The sequence below is a fragment of the Mauremys reevesii genome, linkage group 7 (genome assembly GCF_016161935.1).
Source record: "Mauremys reevesii isolate NIE-2019 linkage group 7, ASM1616193v1, whole genome shotgun sequence".
In the NCBI taxonomy this organism is placed as follows: domain Eukaryota; kingdom Metazoa; phylum Chordata; order Testudines; family Geoemydidae; genus Mauremys; species Mauremys reevesii.
The window spans coordinates 5,944,892-5,970,476 of record NC_052629.1 but is presented as its reverse complement, the minus strand read 5'-3'; the positions used below and the strand labels follow the sequence as shown (position 1 = coordinate 5,970,476).

Genomic DNA, 25,585 nt, shown 5'->3' with positions numbered 1-25,585 from the left:
TGGGGTAGAGGTGTATTTTTATCTTTATGATGGGAGGGGACATTCTATTTTCTAAGCTCTGTGAAGTATCTTAGTTAGCAGTAGGCCATTGATTACTAACCTGTTTTTAAAAGGTTTCAGAGTAGCAGCCGTGTTAGTCTGTATCCGCAAAAAGAACAGGAGTACTTGTGGCACCTTAGAGACTAACAAATTTATTTGAGCATAAGCTTTCATGGGCTACAGCCCACTTCTTCGGATGTTTTTAAAACTGCACCTCTGTAATGACGATGGTCATTAACCGTTATTGACGATCAGCTGTCATATGGATGACTGACAGATATTTTAAAGCAATCTTCCCCTCCACCCACATTACATATGCTATTTAAAATGTGATTATAATAATTAATAAATAACCACCCAAAACATGTCTTTTTATGTGTTTTAAATAATATTTCCTGGTTGCATGCTGCAAGAGAACAAGAGAGAAGTGTGAAGTGTTTTTAGTGCTACAAGACCTTGTTCTATGTAGCAAGTAAGAAGAAAGATAAAATATTTATTTTACTATGTATGCCATGGTTGATAACACCAGAGCCCAGAAGATCAAGATGCACCTTGACACTGCTAACCCTTATGGAGATCGGCCAGGCTCAGCCAGAGCTTACAAAGAGGCACTTGCCCATTTAATGAAAGCCATAGATGAAATGGATGACCCTGAAAACATGCCTGAGGGATTAGACCTGCCTGTCTGGGAACGTTTCTGTTTGGCTAGACGAACAAAAGTGGAAAGCGAACAGCTGGTACGTCAAGTGATTTCCATCAGATTTATTTTGCCATTGATTTACTGTTTGGAATATACTCTTTGATGCTTTGGGATCTTAACCCAGAGCATCAAGTTCTGAGGACTAAGCAAGTGGCAGCACAGTGTAGGTGATCTGTGAGTCCCTAGCTCACTTCCAGAGTGTAGTCATCACTCTTTAGCAAAGCTCCCTCTTCCAGCAGATACAGAGCAGTATGAACGGCTTCCGAGGAAGCCACATTCTGCTCTCCTCTAAAGAAAGTAAGTGGGAAGTAGGAGCTGTCTAAAAGGATCCCTTCTCATTCTCCTTCCCCATCCCCACCAAAACAAAAGCAAACCATCAAGGTATTTTATACCATTCTGCATCTGTAACCTACATATAAATCTGCTGCATTTGTTTACCCTGATGAATGCTTCTTCCTTCCTAGAGCATCAAGAGCAAATCCTAACATGTTGATAGAAAGCCCTATTACACTATTAACTGAGATTAATGTCACCAAGATGTAATCCTTAAATATCCAAAGATGTAGCTAAGATCCATTTTGCATTGCTGAAGTGAGAAGGAAATGAGACCTTCCTTTCATAGGAACAAAATATGCATCAGTAAAGGGTAAACTTTCAAAGAGCAGGTAAGGACTAAAACTGTGGACTTGCATGGACTTTAATGGGAGTCAGGAAGGTAGCTTGTTCCCTCATCCAGCTTTTAAAAATCTCTTCTTGTGAAAAATGAGCAAAAGTCTGTCTACCATTAAAAGTTTTCCTCTACATTTGCAAAGTTCAGTGTGTTCAAGTAGTTGTGATGTTGTTTGCTTAGGTGAAACGGAAAGCCCTGACGCTAGCGGAGATGCAGGCCTTTCTCCAGAAGAGGATGGATGATGATGAGAAGATAAGGATGGACATTGAAAAAATTTTAAATGAACTCAATACGTAATTTTGCTTATTATTCTTACATTCACATTCATCTATACTTTAGCACTCTTCTGACACAGAATTAAAAGTCTAGTGAGAAGTGTACAGTTCTGTACTGTATCACACTTTTCTCTAAAACTCATCTAAGAGACGTAGAGCCCAATTCTGAAAGAGTGTTGACTTCAATAAGATGTTCAAACGTGTAACACTATATTTTTCTTATTCTATCAGCTACTACTACACCATCTGGTTCTCATCACCTTTGAGATGGGAGTGTTATTTGGGAACAAACTTCAAGAAGATAATTTATACAAAAAGAAATGAACTTGACTAGGGTGGGGGAGGTTTCTGTGATTCCTTTACAATTATTGATAAAGTTTTTGTTTGTTCAGTAGGGGCTTTCTCCCTTTTAACTTCTGCTTGACCTGGCAAGGAAGACAAAACACAGTCTGTATGGAAAGAAGCACTCACTGTAGGAGCAAATAAGAGAAAACAGGGTGTGAGGGAGCAAACCCTTGCTGAAGCATGCATTTGGTCATTAGCAAACACAAAGAATTATGAAAATTGGAGTGACCCTTCTCGGTTTTCAGATAATTTCCTAATCTTTCTGTTACCCTCTGATCATAGAGAAGATTTAAAATACAAGCATTTTATCAATCACTAAAAACTGCTATTGGCTCTCTGCAATTTTAGGCTACGAGAGGAGAAGATGAGGTTTCAACTGGATTTGACTGTCCAATTTCTGCTTAAACAAGGACAGGTGGAATTGGAGAGTGCTGCTGAGCTAATACCAGATTATACTGATGCTATTCTCCTTCACAAGAGTGTTATTGAAGAACTGAATTGCACAATCCGGGTAATTTACATTTTCTGGAGGAAATTAAGGGCTTTAAATGAATGGATTTTCCTTTGGAGATAGCAGCTTTTCATCTAGTTTGACGTTGCTCTAATACGTGATTTAATCTCTTTTGACTACCATATACCAATAGGCTCAATTGTCACCTTCATTTTGGAAGGTCCTTGAAGCTATTATGAGTTCTGTAACATCTCTAATATAAAGGCTACTATCCTGAGCACTGATCAATGGCATCCTGATCAGTGGAAAGGCAGCATCTTTAAGCACTATGTCCATTCTGTACATGGTGTATATAGAGAATTAATATCCTATACACCACTTCTACATTCCCCAGTTGTGCAGTCATGTCAGGTAACTGAATGTTGGGTTACAGTGAAACTTCCAAAAATTAAGTGATTCTCCTTTAATATAAAGATGAAATTGTGGGATCATACATGGCACATTTCATTTTTCATACTCACAATAAAGGTTATTTTCTTGCCATCCCAGCTGCATAAAAATTTGCTTTTTATTTCTACCACATACAACCTTTAGTGGTAACTGCAAAATTCCTGACAGTGGGAGAAGTTCAAATATTGTAGAGGAAAAATGCTTAGGCCCACATTTTTAAAGGTATTTAAGCATTGCTATGCTCACTGTTGCAATGCCTACCTGATTTAGGAGCCTCAATGTCATTTCCAAAAAGGATTTAGGCACTTAGGAGCTAAAATTCCATTGACAGTTAATGGGATTTAGGTACCCAAATCACCTTTGAGACTGACAGGCTCCTAAATTAGTTAGATGTATTGCAAGGCTGAGCTCCGCAATGCCGAAATACCTTTAAAAACCTGGGCTATAGCACTTATATAAGGTGGGAGAACAGACAGGTATTGACTGCAGTTTGTTTCACCCTCATCTGTGATACATGACTTAAGCAGTAGTGTTAATTTAGTGCCAGCAAAAGGCAACAAGTGCCATAAAAAAGAACATAACAGCCATACTGGGTCAGACCGATAGTCCATCTAGCCCAGTAGCCTGTCTTCTGACTGGCCAAAGCCACATGCTTCAGAGGGAATGAACAGAACAAGGCAATCATCAAGTGATCCATCCCATCAACTCCCAGCTTCTGGCACTCAGAGGCTAGGGACACCCAGAGCATGGGGTTGCATCCCTGACCATTTTGGCTAATAGCCATTGATGGATCTATCCTCCAGGAACTTATCTAATTCTTTTTTTAACCCAGTTATAAGTTTTGGCCTCCACAACATCCCCTGGCAATGAGTTCCGCAGGTTGACTGTGGGTTGTGTGAAGAAATACTTCCTTTTTTTTGTTTTAAACCTGCTGCCTATTAATTTCATTGGGGGACCCCTGGTTCTTGTATGTGATGGACAAATATCACTTCCTTATTCATTTCCTCCACATCATTCATGATTTTACAGACCTCGATCATATCCCCCCTTAGTCATCTCTTTTCCAAGTTTAAAAGTTCCAGACTTTTTAATCTCTCCTCATACGAAGCTGTTCTGTACCCTTAGTCGTTGTTGCCCTTCTCTGTACCTTTTCTAATTTGTGTGTTTTTGAGATGGAGCAACAAGAACTGCATGTAGTATTCAAGTTGTGGGCCAACCAGGGATTTATATAATGGCATTATGATATTTTCTGTCTTATGCCTTTCCTGATGGTTCCTAACATTGTTAGCTTTTTTGACATGAAGTCTGTCTGGACACCAGCCTCTGAAAAGGATTGCAGTGTGGCACATTAAAATTACTGAAATTAGAAAATGGGAATCCTGTCTATCCTGTTACAGCAAAAAAATATTACATAATCCATAAATTATGCTAAAATTAATCTTTTTCAGGCTCAAGGAGAAAAGAAAATTGCTAGCATGGTGGAAAGTAAAGACTTCTCTAAAGGGATATTTCAGCTGGAATGGGAACATAAAAAAATGAAGATGCTGATGGAAGATCTAAACCAGAGGGCTCGGGATATTCAAAATCTGCATGTTTCAAGAGATCGCCAGCTAGTAAGTAACTCTGAAATTGAGATTTTTATCTGGAGAAAAGCTGCTGTCCATGTTTGTATTCTTCAATTGTCCTACATCTACAGGGAAACCTAGCCCAAGCTAGGACAGCAATTTAACCTTAAGGACTAAATTTTGCTTTGACATTTGTGTAACTCTGAAGTCTTTGGAGTTGTACAGGTGTAACTAGGCTTGGGAAGATACGATTAAAATCATTAGTCAGTGGTAAATGTCAATTTCACCTGACACTCGGAGAGAACCCCCGCTCTCAAAATAATCCATCAGTAACAGTTGGCAAGTGCAGACTCCCCTGGACCTAGCTCCCACAGGGATCTGCTGCTACTGGCCCCTGGCCGTGCAGGAAGCCGCCTGCAGCTGTGCTGTCACAGGCCCACTGTTACTCAGCAGTGGAGTTAGGGTGACCAGATGTCCCGATTTTATAGGAACAGTTCCGATTTTGGGGTCTTTTTCTTATATAGGCTCCTATTACTCCCCCAGTCTCGGTGCCGATTTTTCACACTTGCTGTCTGGTCACCCTAAGTGGAGTATGCAGGACTGTCCCCTGGACCTAGCTGGGGGTCTCTGCTTTGCTGGACCGGGACCACAGCCTCACCTTCCCTTGGGTGCCTTGGGCCCCTCAGCTATGCAAGGAGCCTCTTGCAGCACTGCTATCAGTGCTACCCTAACTCCCCCCTCCCCCCACTTAATTTCCTAAGAATATAAGAGCGGCCAGACTGGGTCAGACCAAAGGCCCATCTAGCCCAGTATCCTGTCTTCTGACAGTTGCCAATGCCAGGTGCCCCAGAGGGAATGAACAGAACAGGGACTCATCAAGTGATCCATCCCCTGTTGCCTATTCCCAGCTTCTTGCAGAGGCTAGGGCCACCATCCCTGCCCATCCTGGCTAATAGATATTGATACTGTCAAAATTATTTTTTTTAAAATGAATTATGTCAAGCCTAGGTGTAACGGAGGGCAGAATTGGTTCTAAACTTCCGAGTATCAATATTAGCACTTAAAGCAAGGAACCATGATTTTACAGCCTTACATAATTCATTTTTAAATAAAACACATTCTTGATCTTAAATGAAAGTTCTGAAGTGCCTCCATTTGGTATCCCACAGAAAATCACATTAGTGTGCTTTTTAAAATTTTTTTAAAAAGAAAGCCAGCCACTTTTGAATTTTCTGACTTCAGAAGTGCAAAAGGGGGACTTTTAGGACTGATGCCAACAAAAGAACCAACGGATACCCAAAAGGTGACTGTATGCTGGAAAGTTCCTGCAGCAAAATCACCAGAGCGTTGCTATTTGTTTGGGTGATCCCGAAAAGGCTTACCTGAACTAGGAAGCGGACAAGTCATCTACAAACATCTGATTTCTATTGGTCATGAGTTATTTAAGACTATTTTATGTTTCCCACCTGACAACACGATCCTTGCAAACAATATGCTACCTATTGGTGTCTCCCAGAGAAAGATTTTAAAACATTATCTAGAAAAATTACTGTGAAAGTAAAGTAACAATAAAATTCAGAACTATAAGGGGGTCACTTCATAAAGAAAAAGCATACCTTCTCAGAAGGTACCATCTGTTAGAACCATGCTTATGGGCTCTGTGGGACATTAGTCTGTCTAGCTAGATTAAGCATTAACATTTTGCATTCTCCCCCATGAACATGGCTTGGGGAGTGTATCACATCTAATTTAATACAATGTAAATGGACTTAGCCAGCCTGGTTCTGTCATTGGGAGAAGGGATGGTAAAAGTGTGCCTTTGCTATGTAGAGCATAACCTCCAGAGCCTTAGTCACCAAAACCATTGGACTTTCTTTTAAGACCTCTATTCTTAGAGATTTTGAGAGCTTCTTCTGACAACAGAAACACTTAAGACACTGAGTGTATTAGAGTTAACAATGCTAATAAATGAATATATGAATGCTTGAATAGAATGTTCTTGAGTACTCAAGCAGCATCTAAGAAATGTTCATTTTATGGTTTATAGAAATGCTTTGTGCTAAGCAAGATTAAAACAAATGTGTTTTTCTATGTTTCATATAGCTTGACTGCCAACCTAGGATCGTGGAATGGTTGAAAAAACAGTCAGATACCTAGTAGTCTGATTTCTCTCTTTTTATTCTGCAGTTCCTAAGAATACTAAACTATGACAGCCGCATCACCCACCAGGTTTCAGTAATGGAGCAGACGCTTGGCGTGATGGATAAGGTAAAGCCTAAATGTGTCATACCTATTGAGTTCCTGGGGGTGGGCGGACACAAGCAGCTTTAATAAAGATGCATATTTGCTTTATTCAACTGGAAATGGACAGCTTCACAAGAAGAAGGTGAAGAACTGTCAGAAAGTATTTAAAGATCTGGAGAAGCGCATCTCTCTAAAGGAACAAGCAAACTACAAACTCAGCCAGGAGCTGCAAGAAATGCTTGTGTCTGTTTCAGAAAGGCGGCATATCTTTGAAGCAGCTGGTGAGTCACATTCTGTAGCACGCTTTAGGTCACAAGTAAAAGTCATTCATAAAATACATCTCCAAAGCTGGTCAGTTCTTCTTTCTATCAGCAGCACTATAGGGACAAAACACTGCCAGCAGCAGATTGTTATGTTACATATACACAGATAGTATTGCCCTGCCTAAGAGAGCAATTTCAATATCCATCAGACACTAAGGATATGTCTAGACTTGAGATTTTTGCTCCTGTTGTAACTCAAGTTAATTAACTGTTGCTAGTATAAGTTAGTGAAACTGCATTGAAGTCATAAAACTACTCCTGTTTGTATCAGCAGAGACTTTAGTACAAATGCCTTTGTCCTCTCTAAAAAATAAATTAATCCCTTCTCCGCTCACCATTTGTGCCTGGGCAAAATAGAAGTAGCAATACATTGCAAGAGCAAAAATTTGTCCTCAAGTGTGAGCTCTTTTGAAAGTTTAGCCTTGTCACTGAAATAAGATATGCCCTGGGGCAGGGCCTACAATAGATATTTTCTCTATGATGAACTATTTCTGATATTTTGCTTTGCACAGACACACAGCTGGTTTCTGAAAAAGCTGCAAAGGAGCATTACCAGGATATTGTGCAGCGACGACAGCTAGTGGATCTTGCAAAAGAACAGGCCCAGGAGATTTCAGTTCTTCAGGCAGAAGTTGAAAGGCTGAGAATGAGAACATTTCCCGCCCTTTTTGAAATGGAATATTAGCAGGGTACTTCCACCAACATAAACGCATATGAGTTCATCATTGCTTATCAGAGATGCATCTCTCTACAAAAGAATTGATTTCTTCCTTTATTTACTATTCTAAAATATTTTACTAGACTATGAAAGCTATTTTGTACAGTTTATACCCAATTTTGGTGTGCCTGTTGTAAAACTGCAATTTGATTTCATAGCTTAATGACAGACGCATGTGTTTATTACTATAGAAATAGATATTTTGAACAACACTGTCACCTTGTGTATTCTGTGGTCTGCCATGCACATTCCTACGATGCCGAAGAATGGAAGCAATTCAGAAAACCCTGAATTGTATTTTACTTAGGAAAAAAATATGGGGCAAAATTGCCAAGTAGTGTAACTAAAAATAGTTTTGTTAGACATCAATTTCTAGTATATGTGTTGAATGAAACCACAAATATACTGATTTAAAATAAAAGTTCATCATCATTGCTTCATGATACCGTGATGACAGGCAGCATTACATGCACTTTACCTTGATTATATTATAATTAAAAAAAATACAATACTCCTGCTTCATTTAACTCCCAAGTCTTGAGTTCAGGATCCCATATTTTACCTCATTAGTTGATGCCATTGCACAGTGAACAGGTCAACACCGGTTAACATCACAAGAAAATGCTCTCAGCACTGTTTTTAAGTGTCTGTTTTTTCAATTGCTCTAATTGACATGATACACAAGTCTGAACTTGGAAGGCTTGGTAAGTGAAGTATGAACTGGTTTTCAAAACTGTTTTAAATTCTGGAAGATACAATTTAAGTTACACCCACTGTTAATAATTTTGAATCCTAAAGAGTTGAACATCTTTTCATTTTTAAACCATTATTAGTTTCATCTTATTTCTGCTCTTAAATTTTATTCCACTTCACTGTATTTAAAAAAAAAAATCGAACAGTCCTTAAATTAAATAAGACTTATTAGAGCTACCCTACTGGACTCTTCTTAAACAGTTTCTACTATATACCCCACTAGTGGAGTCCAATTTCAGATGTGTTGGCATAAGATTTCTTCTCATACCACTTCTCTCCCCAAAGAGATGGGAAGCAGATAAGGGAAAGAGGAACCTTTAGTAAATTCTACCATGTGGTCTAAAATGGACCTGCACAGGAATTTCCTGCCATTACCATTTCCCCCCACCTGTTCTAAATTGTTTCTTCTTTCATCTTTCCTAGGAAATATGCTTCAAGTTGGAGCCCCATTCCAAGGTGACATCACTAACAGCATTAATACTTTTGTTTAGCAAATACTACATTTGTTATCAAAACTTCTTGATTGCAGTTACTGCCTCCTTCTAGATTTGACTTCTGTTTATTGCTTTATCATTAACTATGATTCATAATTAGTCTAATTACCCCTCCATGGTTCTTCCCAGATTTCTTACCTCGTACCAACTCCTCAGCAGGAGGCAGGGGTTGAATTCCAATCTAGCAGAACCAAAGAGCCCTGGGAGGGAAGCTACTCCCTTCTGGATGCCCCATCTTCTTACCCAAGCCACTGTATCAGCCTCTTCTTCATCTTAGTAACCACGCAGATTATTATTAAATAATTTAATAAACACTTCTTATATAAATTCCTAGTTAGCAGTAAAATTCACCCTATACCTTCCACCCAAGAGGGCCCTGCTGCAGAATTTAGGTCTAGTGTCACCTGATAGACGGGAGCATGGTAATCTGGAACAAAAAAACACTACTTCTAAACTCAGATTTTTCTTGATTTCCCTGCAGATACATCAGAAGCATCTTAGTGTTGAGGAAGGGAGTATAAATTGTCGCATGTACAATAAAACAAAGTTACAGCAGATTAGGAATCTGTACGTGTACAATGAATTGGTGCATTGTGGAGGCGTGTGGGGCAGTTGGGGTTCTTATAAATTTACACTAGATGAAGCATGTTTCAAAGTAAAATATAAGAAAGAAGCAGCTAAAATAAATGGATGGTCAAGGAGGAGACAGTCAACAGATTCTATGATTCTAAGAATATGTATTGCTTCTAGTATCACAAGAAATAAAGCCATGTACAAAAACTCAATATTGCTTCAGTAACTGAGAATATGCAAAGTGATTACACCTGAACTTAATCCTTGGAAAGCTCGCATCAATTGACTGGCAAATTGAAGAAACTTTCAGAATATGTATGTCTTGAATTCCTCAACATCTTAGTGTAACTAGAAAAAAAAAGTTAGCTTGATCCCATTATATCAAACAAGAGAATGTACAGCGTAAAACTGATCAGACAAGATGCAGCCCGCTGTTTAAGTACAATATTACTAGATTTCATTTTCACATCCACTAATGGCAATTTTCTCAATGAGTAAGTTTCTGCCTAAGAGATAATCCTTTCCAGAAAATAACTGCCTCTTACAGCATATACGTAAGCACAGTCTATTCCAAGAATCCACTACTGAAACAAACTATCATGATGGTTTATCAGTTTATATTTAATCTTTTTTATAACGGAAACCTTTGTAATTGTAAATTACATATCTGTAAAGTCTTCTTCTGTTCTGCTGTAGTGTAGTAACTTGTCTTCTAATCCAAAATTGTCTATCAACAGAGTAAGACTCAGTTTATTGCCATCTGTAGACAAAGCTGACTGGAGTTCATAAAGCATCAACTGGGTGCTGCATCTCCATTTCGTTATCAAAGATTGCAATTCTGATGGGTTATTCTGAAATGGGGAGGGAGAAAGATTACTTACAGAGTTGCAGAAATTATAGAAAAACAATGTTTGGAACTTTACAGATATTTATAAAAAACTTAATTAACTGAAAGAGCCCCCAAACAATTAGCTTAAAAAAATATATGCAGAGAGCATTTCTGCCTCCTCTGAGGTGGAATGCAACAATTACTTCTATAGTGGTGCTGTCCAGGAGAGGAAGTGGGAAAAACAGCTCATCCACTTAAAACTACAGTGGAAGCTTAGGTATGAAGAATGCAATTGAATTAGAATTTGACCCCTCATCTTCTACAAAAAGTTGCATGCATCTTTATCATCTATATATAGGATCTTTGCACTTTCAGCAGTACAACATCCACTAACAATGATGCGAAATTAAGTTGTAATCAAACAGAGAAGTGCTATCTCGTGAATCAACACTGTTTTCAGCAATACCTAGGGCTGCATCAACACTGGCAGCATTCAGACCCAAGAACCTAACATGATGAAAAAAACCTGTGCCTCGTCTACACTACAGCTTCTGTGGTTGTTTCTTTTAGTAGAGCTGTACTGTTGGCAAATTATACACCCAATGTTGTCTACTGTAGACAAGACATAAGCATTGGTAGTCTCCCAGTCAAGTGCAAACACTTTTCACAATAAAAGACAGAGGTCAAGAACAGTTAAAGATGTATTTGAAATAAACATCCGGTTTAAAAATCATTCTTAAAGAGTTACATTATTATGCATTATTTTTATTGCATTTCTTTTAGTTTGGATGATGAGAACAGAATAGTCTTTCATTTTGATTTCTCATCAGTTTCAATTTCAGGTTCTCATATATTAGCCCAAGGCTGCAATCTTTAGGCTTGAAACACTACCAAGGAATGTTTTTGTTTTAAAAAATACTTCTCCAATAGAATTTAAAAACACACAGAAACATTTCTATTAGAGTTGGTCACAATTTTTTGAATTTTGAAATTAAATTTAAAACAACAGGAAAACAAAAATAAATAAATCAACCAACTTTCTTACCTGCTTTTTGACTAGCTCTAATTTCTACTGGTTTTAGGAGTTTATAAAAATGTCTTTTTACAGAACCAAATTTGCCTTGAAATTAGGTCCCCCTTGCCTGGCCCCATTTAAAAAAACATTAAAAGAGAAAAGATTTAGAGCGGAGATAGCGCTGACCTATTCAGAAACTCTTCTCACCTTGGATCTGTACATCTTGACCAGTTTGAGTCTTCGAAGCAACTCTTCCTTCTCTTGGACCTGCTTCAACAATCTTAATTTTTCCTCCAGTAGTTGTTGTTGACTAAGGTCAGCCCCCAACACCACAGAGTGTGGAGAATTCTGAACAAGTCTGCAGCAATGTCTCTCCTGTACAGGACTATTCAAACTTGTATTTGCAGCACAGTTCTTCTCCAGGATTTCACAGCTATTTTGTAATCTGGAACAGGATTCTTTTGCCAATAGAGCCCCTTCTTCAGAAGTACTGTAATCTTTTTCTTCAATATCTACTTTAAGGCGTTTTGCCACAGTGAAACTGGAATTAAATGAACGTCTTGCTTTCTTTAATCGCTCCCTAAGTGCTGTGCTCATTGGCTAAAGAAAATGACAAAGGAACAAAAAAAAATAATCAAACAATATTTTTGCTAATATAAAATATTTATTTGGGAGAAGTAAGAACAGAAGTGACCTTAATCTAAGTAGTAAGTTTACCAGTTCAATTTTTACAGTATATGTAAATCCTACTATGATGTAAATTTTCACAATTACCACTACTGAGTTCACAGATGTGACTGAGCAGTTATCTTCCTCCTCTCACATGTATACCTACACACACTCACTCAAAAGCTAGTCGTTAAGAAAGAGTTGTGGCTCCAACCTTCCTGACTTCATCTCTTAGGACCAAATCCTACTGTCCTTATTCAATGACTCCAGAAGAATTTTCTTTAAGAAAGGAAGTACAACTATCCTAATGGTCAAAATTTAGAAACTGTTACAAGTCAGTATGTTATCATCTCTAAAAAAAATCTCAGCATGGAGACTTCAGAACTAGAGGGAACTCAAAATACCTACTGGATCAATAGCACAGCCTTTTTCCCCCGTTTTAGTTTCACATATTGCTCACAATATGCTATGTACTTTCCAAATATAAAGCCTGGCATGAACTCCCAAATGTAGGGAAATTAATAGTTAAAGAAAAACTACAGTGTAATATATTGGATAGTACAATCACTAGAAATATAATTATAAAGAAGTAAATCAATAAGTTTCTGTAAGTAAAAACCAATAATTTTTTTTAAAAACCTCTGCCTTCATGACCAGTTCATGATGCAAAGCAGGACTGAAGGAATCCTTTCCTCCACTGGACAGCACTGCAAGTCAAGCATTTCAAAGAAGCAGCAAAGAATCCTGTGGCACCTTATAGACTAACAGACGTTTTGCAGCATGAGCTTTTGTGGGTGAATACCCACTTCTTCAGATGCAAGTCCAGAACCAGACTAACACGGCTACCCCTCTGATACTTGACAAGCATTTCAAAGTTAGTTGTAAGGCAGATCCCCTAGTTTTTTGTTTAAGGGAAAAAACACAAATCTGTAAGTATTAAAAAAAATTAAATGATAGAATTTGGCTTATAGTAGCTTTGAAACTGTTTTCAAGTGCCTTCTACTAAGAACATTTTTGCAGGTCTATCCTGCAGGAAAGAAAGCTGCCTCACTGACTGAATGTAAACACATATGTCTAAATACTGCTTTAAAAATCAATTCAATATGAGCCTGGTTTTGCCACCCTGACTCAAGTTGAGTAGCACTCTAAATCCAAATGGGACTACTTGCACAGTAAGGTACTACCCAACATGTGTACGGATAGCAGAATTGGATCATACTAAATTAATTTAAATTGACCTAATTTAAGTTAACGCAAACATAATATACTCCTGGGGGAATTCTGCGCCACTGTGCAAGCACAGAGTTAAGGTCCCCTGAAGATTTTTTTCCCTCCTGCAGAATAATTTATTCTGACAGGGAGGTGAAGGGAAGCCACGAGAGAGATCATGCTGCAATTACACCTTTCACCCAACAGGGGCTGATGTGGTGCCAGAAAAGAGGGCAGCTGGCTCACAGACTGGAGCAGCCAGCCATGGAGAGGAAGGGGGCAGAGGCTGCCTTCCTCACAGCACCCTGGCCAAGAGGCCAAGTGAGGAGACACGGAATATGGGGGAGACAGAGTGGTGCTGCTGGAGAGGGGTTTACACAGACTGGGGTTCAGAAGGGCTAGTGTGCGGTACAGGGGCTAGTGGGGTGATAACACTGAGCTAGGGGCTGAATGAGAGTGGGGGTGCAGAGCCATATGGGGTTGGGAGGAGTGGGGATGGCTGAGTGGGTTTGCCAGAATACATGGGGACATGTGCAGATATGCCCGGCTGAAAGGGAGAGGCTAGGGGTCAGCTGGGGTCTGCACGGGGGAGGCTCCCCAACTCCATAACAGTCCCTCCCCTGCAAATAAAACTGTTCCATACTTCTCCCACCCACATCCAACAACCCTCCAGTTTTATTCCCAGGCTCCTTCCCAGCAAGCACTTCCCTCTTTCTTAGCTCCTCCATTACCTCGACTCCCCCAAGCCTTTGCACTGCTTCTGAGGGGTGAGGGAAATACGTTTCTGTATGGTACTTTAAATGAATTATTACTCAAAGTTCTGTATTAATATTCCGAATAAGGAATCTGTTTATCAAAAAAATTTCCTGAATCTTTTTGTTGTCTGTTTTGTTACAGGTATTTTGAAAAAAATTACCAAAATAACTGAAACTGGCATCATTGTGTTATTTTGACAAATAAAATATGCAGAATTTTTTAAATATTGTGCACAGAATTTTTAATTTTTGGCCCAACGCTTTTAATGTTTTGGCCCAACATTGCCCCAGAAATAATAATAGGCATCCTCCTCTCTGTTGCAATTCTCCAGCTGTAATGGTTATTCCAGGTAGCCAGTCCTCAGATTTCTGTTCTATCTGAAACAAGCATTACCACTATTTCTACTACAGCAACCATTGAACATCACTGGACCTCATAGATGGTCATCAGAAGAATCAAATAAGTGTCAGGCCTGAGGCCAAGAGCCATTTCTATACCAAACTGCTTTTTAAAGTCCAAGGCCACCATTTTAGAGTAGTTATGGTTTTGAGTGTCTTAGTGTTAGAGTAACCAATCTGAGGCACATTACAGGGCTTAATTTCAGAAGGTGGGTGCTCAGCACTTTCTGAAAACCCAAAGTCATTGAATTAAAAAAATCACTAGTCATCCTTAAAGATCTTTGCCTAATATTTTATATCCTTATAAAATATTTACATTTTGAGAAAACCCAAACAATATAGTTAAAAGACACTTATCACAATCTGACCCTATGCTGGCCAGGCCCCTGTTTTAATGTGTGCCATGGTCAATTTATCACCACCAAACGGTGCACGCAGTGGCATTACATCAGAGAAGGAATAAGCAGTGTAGAGCTGAACATCATAAGACATAATACATTGCATTTCAATTTTGTATAGCGTTTTTCATACAAGCTGTGCTCCAAACTTGGAGTTAAATAATACCAATTTGATTTCAGGTGTGATCTGAAAACAGATGGAAAAGTCAGCAAGGAAAGCTGTCAGAGCTGTCAGATGCAGCGAAGGGTAATGCTGTTATAACTGTGGTAAGACTGTGATGTGACAGACTAAGCTTGTACTAAGTGAGCAAAGAGGGGGCAAGGTCAGGGAAGAGTGGGCTGGAACAAGGGCGATGTGATTGCATTATTCTGTATGTGTCAAAGTACACCTCTACCCCAATATAACGCAAGCCGATATAACACGAATTCAGATATAACTCGGTAAAGCAGTGCTCCGGGGAGGGGTTGCGCACTCCGGTGGATCAAAGCAAGTTCGATATAACGCGGTTCCACCTATAACGTGGTAAGATTTTTTGGTTTCCGAGGACAGCGTTATATCAGGGTAGAGGTATATAGGCAGAAGCAGCAGCAACATTCTGCATATGCCGGTGCCTAGAGTGCTGAGACTTGGAGCCTTTTGTACAGATGGGAGGAAGAATTTAAAAAAGTGAGTTTAAATAATGTCCTGAATCTCTTTATAGGTATTTATAAAGGTTTCTCTCACTTCTTAGTTCAGCATTCAGGGTGCAGCACTTAATGCATGTCATAATCAAAGCACACATACTTAGAGAACATTACCCATTAATTTTAATTCTGGGCATAAATTATCTGTTCCCACATATATTCTGTCAAAGTATTCCATGGACCGCCAAACATCAAGTAAAGTTTGCTTACCATTGGTGCTGCAATACCTAGCTACAATGGGAAAACTTCACTAATAGAATAGCATATAAAAGGTTTTCAGACCTTTTTCCCTGAGCCGGTGCTCTGAGGAGCTAGTGTCCCACGGTCCTTTGGAGTACTGCAGAGTGATGTTGATTTGTCTAACAATGGTGTTTCCATCTTGAGAACAAGTTAATATACTGTAGAAATAATACACAAACATATTAGTATGCAGAATAGACATCTGACTTGTCAAGTCAGGTCCTTTTCCCTCTGCTTAAGGTTAGAATGTGATGAAACAGGACCACCAAGTAGCCAGGGAAACAAATTAAAAGCGATGTTAAGAAAATACCAACACTAGGCTATTTTCCAGTTGTTCAATTTACAAAGTCATCTGTTTATACAGGGCCTTATTCTGCCAACCTCATTTCCACAGAATTGTAAACTGCTCTGTGAATAACCCTCTTGATTACAATAGGACAAATGGCAGTACTACTCACTATAAGGTTAGACAAAACTTAACAATAAAGGCCAAGTTTTGCCATTTATTTGTCACTTTGGTGTTCATGTAGGATTAGAAATAATGTACTGCGTAGAAAGAAGAAAAATAAGAATATAAAATTAATATGGTTTCTGGTCTCCATCATCAGCTCCGTCATTTGCACCAACACTGGTGGGCAATCTCAAACTCTCCAGAGGCAGTGGCATGGATTTATAAAGAAACGGAACCCATTATCATATGCTCGGAAAAGGCTAGATCCTGCCATATTTTACTCATATGCATAATCCTCACTGCAAACAGACACCCACCCCATCAACTTCAAAATCTGAGCAATTCTTACTACTTGTCTGAGTAAGGATTACTCCTATGAGTAAGGCCTTGAAGAATCAGTCCCTCGGTTTGGCTATTTCTCACTTTGACATAAAAGGTTGCTAAGAGACACAGGATTTTTATGGTTCAACTGTACAAGCAATTAAGATTTAAAAAAAATAGTAATTAGATATACAGGGTCTCTGAAAATAATCTAGTATCTTATTTGAAGTGTGATCCTTTTAGACATGCCCCGTGGATAAATATATTACTCATGCAAGTGGAATTTTTAGATTAAAATGAAGCTGCCCCAATTTGCTCAACAAAGCACACTGATTAACATGGTAAGTAGTACTCCGCACATACCAACTTTACATTGATTTGACAACATTTAATTTTGTTTATGCAGTGTAGTGTAGCTGTGTTGGAGGATATTAGAGAGACAAGATGAGTGAGGTAATATCTTTTATTGGACCAACTTCTTCTGAAGTTTTCTTCTTCTGAAGAACAACAGAAGTTGGTCCAATAAAAAAAAAAATAACTCACCCACCTTGTCTCTTTAATTTAGTTAGGCATGTTTGAACCACCTACTAATGCCCAAAATGCAGCTGGAAAGTTGTCAATTATGCCTTCCAATGCCTGGAGACTGATATTAGCAGTTTAGAAACAGAATAGAGAAGCCTTTTAATGTTAAGGGTATTTAAACAAGTTACATGAGTACTGTAGTGCAAGATTACATAAGGTACCATCTCCACACAGGCTGGGGGCACCAAAACTGCAGCTCTCCAAACCCTTACTGTCTCAAAGAGCCAGCTACAAGGGAATCCAGTTCAGGTCCACATGGCTGCACAGACAAGGTATTAGCCCTTATTTTTCTTACTGCTAAATCAAATCCATGTTACATTGCCATTCAAGATTCAACACATAGTATTCTATTCTAAGTTAATTTTTTAAAAGGCTGTAAATCATGTCTCTTAGCAAATGGGTAGCATTTGCTGAATGTAACAGTCATAAGTTATTTTCAAAGCACAGTAGTAAGTTACTTCATAGTTTAAGCAAGAGGCTAGGAAAAATTCACATCATTCCTATACAATATTTCACAGGTAAGCAGTAAGGCTCTTCCCACTAAGCAACAGAACATCTGAAAACCTGAAAACAGCCTTCAACAGAGCTCAGTGTCTTTCTGAAATTCAATGGCCCACTGTTTACACAGGTTACTTTTCTTCTTCTTCTAGTAGTATTTATTCTACTAACAAAAAGTTTCCAAGGGTGTCAGCATGCATCTGTAATTCCACTTCTCCATAGATCTCCGAAACTCTGCCCTGCACAGTGAGACTCCTCCCCTTATGAATCAGGATAAATATTTTTCCCCATGCAAAAACACCATTTAACATATAAAAACAGCTTCTTCCACTGTAAATGGAACCACTGGGAAGGAGGAAGGAGCTCTGCCACTGACTCGCAGTGAGGCCTTGGGCAAGTCCCGTCCGTGCCTCAGTTTCCTCACTGCACAACAGAAATAATGCTGTTTACTTTGCGAACAGCTCTGAGATATAATGGACAAACATAAGAGCTAGTTAATATCACTTCATGCTGAGTGAGCTTTGCACCCTGATTAACCAATGCAGAGCTACGGGGTAGCCCATAGGCAGGGTCAGTGCTCTCAGCAGTTCATCTGAGATGGGTAACCCTCCCCCCCACCATGCTCCCATCCCCTGCAGGGCACAGGCCCCTCCCAGGCAATACCGGTGCTGGGGGGGGAATCACCCCATTGACACGGGGTAACCCCCCATCCCCCTCCCAGGCAATACCGGTGCTGGGGGGGGGGGAATCACCCCATTAACACGGGGCCGGGCCCCTCCCACCGCCTACACGGAGAGGTGGGACTCGAAGGCGCCTGACCCCCAGGCAATGGGGAGGTGGCTGAGGTGACCCACACCGCTGCGGGGAGGGGGCGGGGGCTTTCCCCTCGGTACCTCACGCCCCTCCGCGGGGCGCCCGCCTCTGCGGCCCGACGCTCGCTCGGTCGGGTGAAAATGGCTCCAATCCAATCTCCCGCTCCCGCTCGAGGGGAGGAGGAGCCGAGTTTGAGGCGGGCGCGGAGAGGAAGGAGCGGTCGGGCGCGTGAAGGAAAGAGAAACTCCGAGCCCGCCCGCTCCCCAAGGGGAGAGACACGGCGCGCGGTCGGGCGCGCGAAGAGAAACTCACTTCTCGCTCTGCGGAGTGGGCACCGGATGGGCGTGGCCAGAGGGGAGAAAGACTCCACTCTCGGGCGGGCGGGAATGAAGAGAGGGGAAGGGGGCAGGGCCAGTGCACACACAGGGGAGGGTTGTGGAGCTGCCTGGCCCAGGCTGATTGGGGAGACAGGGAGGGGATTTCAAAGGGGTTTAATTTCTAACCCTCCCAGTGTCATGCAGTGTCCTCCCCCACGCCCCCAAGCCAGGTAGCTGGTTATTCCATGACATAGTGGCAACATCAAGTCATGCAGCTGGGTGATTAATTATACCCCTGTCGCCCCCTTGGACACCTAGAGCTGCACTCACTCAGCTTCTCAGTTGGGCTATTGCCCACCCCAAATGCCAGCAGTGTTCTGGATGTTTCATTGACAAAACTGGCCCTGGGCAGCTCACTGAAACTCGGGGAGCTTCTCCCTCACGCGAGGGAAATGCTGCCTGAAAATGAGTCTCAATGGGAAACCATCTCTGCTCCTTTGGCCCGAGGGCCGATTCTTGGGGCAGAGCTGACAGAACAAACAAGAGAGTGCTACCACTCCCTACCCACATAGTGAGTGTAAAAAATCTCCCATGGAAAGGAGAGAAGTTCAAAAGAAACAAAAGGGCAAAGACAGGAGCAATCAGATTTTCCTAAAGTCAAAACTAAATGAAATCATAGGACAAGTAAAGAAAAGAGTATATGAAAAAAACCCTGAAAATAAAGCTGCATGATTGGAAAAAAGGGCTTGAGAGGCAGAAAATCATAGAATCATAGGGTTGGAAGAGACCTCAGGAGATCACGTAGTCCAATCCGCTGCTCAAAGCAGGACCATCACCAACTAAATCATCCCAGCCAGGGCTTTGTCAAGCCTGACCTTAAAAACCTCTAAGGAAGGAGATTCCACCACCTCCCTAGGTAACCCATTCCAGTGCTTCACCACCCTCCTAGTGAAACAGTGTTTCCTAATATCCAACCAAGATCTCCCCACTGCAACTTGAGACCAAAATATGAATAGCTAGGCCATAAAGGGAAAATCAGAGGACCAAATAATTTTTTAAAAGTAAGTGAGAGATGGACACACATCTCTATTCCTCACACCAAAAATTGATCACAATATTGAAGTGGTCTTCTGTTGAAGAGCTAACAGCCCAAAACAGAACTCCACTTACCCAGTTTAAAATTAGATTTAAGAATGGTTATGCCTCTAGTTCATAGCATATAATGGCAGAACTACCCACTAAACTGTGCATGCTTTTTATATCACTGCACCCTGCATAAAGTTCTCTCCATTCCATGCTCTTGTATTCTGCTCTCCCCCTTTGGGTGTAGCTCTCTCAATGACATCAGAGCAGAATCTTGTATCTCATCGAGTAAAAAAAGTTCAAGTAGGATACGTTATTCTTCAAGCACATGAATTTTTACTTATCATTGAAGGGATCTTGACACATCTGGTAAGCCCAAAGTGTGACCTATGCCTCTTGTATCTGCAATAAAAATCATCATTTTTTAAAATATGTTAAAATCTGTCTCTGTAGACCTACAATGAAAGTTGTGTGTCATGTTTTAGCAAAACTCCTAATACAATTGCACTTTTCAAGTGGGTGGAAATTCAAACGTACAGTAACCATATAGCATGTCTCAAAGTTCTCAACAAGTCTTCTTTCGCCTTAGTGAAAACTTTTTTAGATTACTCACTCTTTGTTGTGCAGACATCCTGATATTTCAGTTGCACAAGATGAACGGAGTTTTAGATTTTAGATATTCTTAACTGCTAAGATTCCATTAAGATTTTACAAGAACCTAATGTGAAAAATGTAGATACGCAGCAGAAGCATTATATACTTAATTATTATTACAGTAGTGTAGCACGTAGTAACTGCAACTCAAATCAGGATTCTGTTGTGCTAGGTGCCTATGCACGTAGAAAGTAAGACACAGCTGCATGTCCAGAAGAATTTATAATCTAAATAGACTAGACAAAGGGTATGAGAAAAGAAATATTATCCCTGTTCACAGACAGGGAGCACAGCTTGGTACTTAAGAACATGCTTAGTTCCCCTGAAGTCAATTGACTTGCCCAGGGTCGCACGGGAAGTCTGTGGTAAAGCTGGGAACTGAACTGCAATCTTTGTGCATCCCAGTCCAGGGCCTTAATCATAAAACCACCTGTCCTAATGGCTAGTATGGCTATTCAGTACTTCAGGGTAGCAAGAGGGATAAAACCAAAATCTTCCCGCTTGAAAAGAACATGTACCTATTACTTGAGTTAGAGGAGAATCCTCATGATCCCTTACAGGTATTATAGGGTTTATGGCACATTGTAGAGCACTTCTAATTGCATCCAGTAGAGGGCACTGTAACATATACACAACTAGCCGTCTCATTACAATATGCTAGATTATTAATTAATAGTGGCTATTGTTTAATTTTATTTTTTATTTCATAAACAGAATGATTTTGTTTAAGCAAAACAAGACAGAGGAATTAAGTGAATTTGCAGGACATTCTTCACCAGATTATAACAATTTTGAGGTCTAATTGCAGAATATGATATTGTCCCTTGAACCTCTTCATGGATGCTTTGTTGCCTAAAGAACGAAGGACCATATGTAGCTCCAATTTAGTTTCCTCTGTTCCTTGGCACTTTAATACATAAAGTACCATCTGACTCTTCTCTCTTCAATTTATACCAGTTTACCCCAGAATCTGATTGTACATGTTCAGAGCACTGTATGACATGATCTCTCTCGTTAATCTTACATTCCTAAGAAACCACTAACATTCAAACACTGGCACTGATTGCACAAGAGCATCACCCATATTCTGTTCCAGTATACGAGCTTACATTGTCCATAATAGCAAAACAGTTAATGTTTGTGAGATATGTAGGGCATAAATAATCTAGACCCAGGATTTAGAGGACCCAGATTGAATGTCATGGATTCTGCTTTCTAAAGTTCCTGCATCATTACAAAGCCTATTTTGAAACCAGTTGCAAGGCAGAAAAGCTAGGATCTTCCCCAAAAGTCTTGTTGATGGGTGATGCTGATATTATTCAACATACTGAGCAGCAAGTCCAAATCCATGCATAGGTTAACCCCTGTTCTAATTTTCTGAGATCAGTAGGTCTTATGGAAAGCCATATGATTTATCCTGAGACATAAAGCACCTTGCACACTCTGCATATTTTCTATAGCTGGAGGCAGTAAGGTGGAGTGTTTTTATGTGCTCAACCACTAGCTGCTGCAGAAATTTCCAACGTTCTTCCCATTACAGTGTGGGCCTAAGGCTGTGTTTTCACTGGCTGCACAGGTTTGAATAATATTTTCTCCTTGAAAAGTGTTCTGACTTGTTTATACCCATACGAGTGTATTAAAAGATGACTTTATAGGTCACATTCATGGAGTTGTACAAGCAGATACCACGTCTAAACTTGACTAAGTGGGTCAGAATCTGCCCTCAGAATGGTGTAAATGGGTAGCAATTCCACAGAGATCAATGGAACGACAGTGTAAGACGAACACAAGAGCAGAAACCCACCTTCTATGTTTTGGGTTTGAAGTTTGTTTGGGGCGTTGTTTACAATACTCTTCAATTTCATAAGAGATCCTTTCTGGAAAGAAAAACAAGTGTAATTTACTATAGCTGTGAGGCATTGCAACTCCTGATTAGAAAGGATAATCTAAATGCCAGCTAAAATGGACTTTCTGATTCCTATTACTGCTTTACCTCAGAATACCTCAGTGGGTGATGTCAGGTGGTAATAACAGGGAGTAACAGCAGACTATGCTTTTTCTTTCTGTGTTTGTGGGATTTTCTCTGGTGTGGTCATGCAAAAAAGCGTTTGAAGTCTTTACAAGATTTTAAAAGAAGAGACAGTGACGGGAAACAATAAACAGACCTCCAGTATTTCTGTGTTTGGCAGGGAACTGATTGAGCATCATTTTAGGAAAATTCAAACCTTTCACATTTTAACTTCAACCCCTTGCCCAAACTAGGCACCAAGCTAGAAATGTAGACACTTGCGATGGTCTAAGCATGTTCTTGTTGTGTTAAAGATATTTGATAGATGTTGGTTTTATTAAGAAAGGTTCAGCTTTTGCATTTTAATTCACAGCCCAGGAAAATGTTAAATCTTAGTTTTGCATTCTGCTTTCAAAACTTACTCCAAAACAAAAAGTGGCATTTCTGGGGGATGACCAAGTGGATATTCCCTGGGGTAACTATGTGAGAAACAAAGCTTTGGCTTTCAAGCTTGACCCATGTTTCTTTACTTCCCTTGATCATAGATTTCAAGGCCAGAAGGAACCATTTGATCATCTACTTCAGCAGTTCTCAAATTGAGGGTCAGGACCCCATCTATCACCAGGGCTGGCGTTAGAGTGGTGGAGCTCAGGCTTTGGCTTTGCCTCCCCTCACCCCCAACCGGGGCAGCTGGGCTTGGGCGGGGATCAGGCTTTGATCCCCCATCCTGGAGGCATGTAGTATTTTTTGTTGTCCGAAGAGGGTCACAGTGCAATGAAGTTTGAGAACCCCTGATCTAGTCTGACTTTCTATATAACACATGTCATAGAATACCCCAAAAATAATTCCTTTTGAACTAGAGCACATCTTATAAAAAGACATCTAATCTTGATTTTGAAATTGCCAGTGATGGAGAATCCACCGTGACCTTTGGTAAATTGTTCCAATGGTTAGCTAGTCTCGTTGCTAAACTCTTTATTTCCAGGCTGACTTTGTCTAGTGTCAACTTCCAGCCTTTGGATTGTGTTATACCTTTCTCTGCTAGATCGAAAAACCCATTATCAAATATTTGTTCCCTGTGTAGATACTTTCAGACTGTGATCCAGTCACCCCTTAACCGTCTCTTTATTATGCTAAGTAGATTGAGCTCATTGAGTCTGTCCCTATAAAACAGGTTTTCTAAGCCTTTAATCATTCTCATAGCTCTTCTCTGAACCCTCTCAAATTTATCAAAATCCTTCTGAAATTATGGGCACCAGAACTGGACACAATATTCCAGAAGCAGTTACACCAGTGCCAAATGCAGAGGTAAAATAACAGCTCTACTCCTACTTGAGATTCCCCGACTTATGCATCCACGGATCGCATTAGCCCTTTTTGCTACAGTGTTTTATCAGGGTCAGAAAGAAAGACACTTGCAATCTGCTAAACCTCTGTGAGAGGGGCTGCTTTATATTGCTCTTGGTTGATGTAGGAGCAGCATTAACGTGCTCTGAAAGGAGTCCCATCTGACATTCCTCAGCCAACCAAGATCACCATGACACGAGACCTTTGGAGAGGGCTGGGTGAAAAACCAGGAGAACAGAATCCTTCACGTGCAGTCTGTCTTTGGATTTTCTGTAGCACTATACTACCTAAGCCATGCCCAGGTAGATTTGTATGGCGCAGACCCTAATGGATTCCGTGGAGTCTTTTGATCTTCTCACATCCCTAGTATACGAGACTGTTATTGGGATTCATAAAGTCTAAAAACTCTTGCCTGCTCTTCGAAATTCACATCTTGCTGACAACTGGCATAGCTCAACTACTGCAGGACACGGTTTAACAGCAAGTGTAAATAAGAGCAAACCGTCTCCACCTTCGGTTCAGCTGCAGTTAGCAATGGGTAATTTTCATAGTGTATACAAAGCTATAGAGTGCAGCACCTCCCTACAGTACTGCAGTGTCAGCAGCAAGCACGATTTAAAAATGCACACCCTGTTATTAAAATATATATATGTATTAGATTACTTACCTGAGGCTACAGAAAGACATGTGGTCATAAAACTTAAAAAATGTGTTCTTTGTTTGAGACATACTGAAAATTTGCCGATCAAGGGAGTTTTGTGTCTATGCAGATAGTTGACCAGAAAGGCTCATTTAAAGTAACAAGGGGCCAACGTGTCAGATAGTGGCTACTTTGAAATCTTAGGCAAGGCTCACAATGTTAAATATTCTGGAAGAGAACAGTAAATACAGACCACTGCCTGGGACTTCTCGCTGTTTATTCTGTCATCTATGTCAGGAGTTTCCAAACTGTGGGCCACAATGCAGTCCTGGGTGGTCTGCCTTGGGTGGAGTTGGAGGGGGGCATGAGGGGAGTTCCCCCCCCCCAAACAGTATATGTTGGCAGAGTAGCAACCAGTGATGGCCCCCGCCCAGGGCTGGAGAAGCCCAGCACCACCGGCAGGTGGCAGAGGGCAAAGTGGAGCCACCGGCCGGTGGGTGAGGAGAAGGGGCTGTCCGTGAGAGTTGGCAGCTCCCAGGGTGGCTGCAGGAGGCATTAACTTCCCAGCAACAAATTTAGGGACCAAATCCTACAGAAAAATATCAAAATATTTAAAATCATTTCTTTCAATGCTTATTTTAAAGTGAAAGAAAGAATTTGTGAAAAATGGCTTCTGAGTTGTTTTATCAATTGAAAACGCTTCCTAATACGTATCGCGAGCCCTGATAGAAAGGTGATAGTCACTACAGAAATGAAGATAGAAATTCAGGGCTGCATCACTGGATTTAAGTGATTATTTATAAGACTACTCATTTGTATTACTGTTGCACTTGCAGTCTAATAGGACATATTTTAAGGAGATCCCAACATCACCTATCATTTTTCTGAACCTTGGGAATGATCTTTGTGACACATAAGTCAATGACAAAACTGTTGATTTCAGTGGGAGCAGGGCTGGTCTCCCATTCTGTAAAATAACTGAAAAGTAAGTGATTTCATGCAGGGCCATATGCTGTACTGATTGATGTCAGAAAGGGGGCAGCATGGGGCATGCAAGTAATGGTACTGTTACT

At 40.4% G+C, this 25,585-nt stretch overlaps 2 protein-coding genes across 9 annotated transcripts in view; one reads left to right on the top strand and one right to left on the bottom strand.

Annotated features, from left to right (window-relative positions):
- The window catches only part of CFAP43 (cilia and flagella associated protein 43), an 83,902-nt gene extending 74,449 nt beyond the window's left edge, over positions 1-9,453 (top strand). For 3 of the 7 annotated variants that reach the window (XM_039547340.1, XM_039547345.1, XM_039547347.1), the window contains 7 exons: positions 569-776; positions 1,590-1,702; positions 2,378-2,540; positions 4,379-4,543; positions 6,683-6,763; positions 6,867-7,020; positions 7,575-9,453. In XM_039547340.1, the coding sequence (XP_039403274.1) occupies positions 569-776; positions 1,590-1,702; positions 2,378-2,540; positions 4,379-4,543; positions 6,683-6,763; positions 6,867-7,020; positions 7,575-7,747 (1,057 nt within the window). In that variant the 3' untranslated portion in view covers positions 7,748-9,453. The remainder of the gene's footprint in view (positions 1-568; positions 777-1,589; positions 1,703-2,377; positions 2,541-4,378; positions 4,544-6,682; positions 6,764-6,866; positions 7,021-7,574) is intronic. The other 4 variants (XM_039547343.1, XM_039547342.1, XM_039547344.1 and 1 more) reach the window with 2 other exon arrangements.
- A 742-nt stretch (positions 9,454-10,195) lies between these two features.
- On the bottom strand, positions 10,196-18,906 carry SFR1 (SWI5 dependent homologous recombination repair protein 1). 2 transcript variants are annotated; one of them, XM_039547351.1, is made up of 6 exons: positions 18,776-18,906; positions 18,013-18,113; positions 17,904-17,909; positions 15,841-15,960; positions 11,652-12,044; positions 10,196-10,451 (listed from the first exon to the last, which is right to left on the bottom strand). In XM_039547351.1, the coding sequence occupies exons 4-6, from the start codon at positions 15,934-15,936 to the stop codon at positions 10,260-10,262; spliced, it is 681 nt and encodes a 226-aa protein (XP_039403285.1). In that variant the 5' UTR covers positions 15,937-15,960; positions 17,904-17,909; positions 18,013-18,113; positions 18,776-18,906; the 3' UTR covers positions 10,196-10,259. The 2 variants fall into 2 exon arrangements, with proteins under 2 accessions (XP_039403285.1, XP_039403284.1); XM_039547350.1 differs by lacking the exon at positions 18,776-18,906 and adding an exon at positions 18,544-18,697.
- Positions 18,907-25,585: the final 6,679 nt, after the last annotated feature.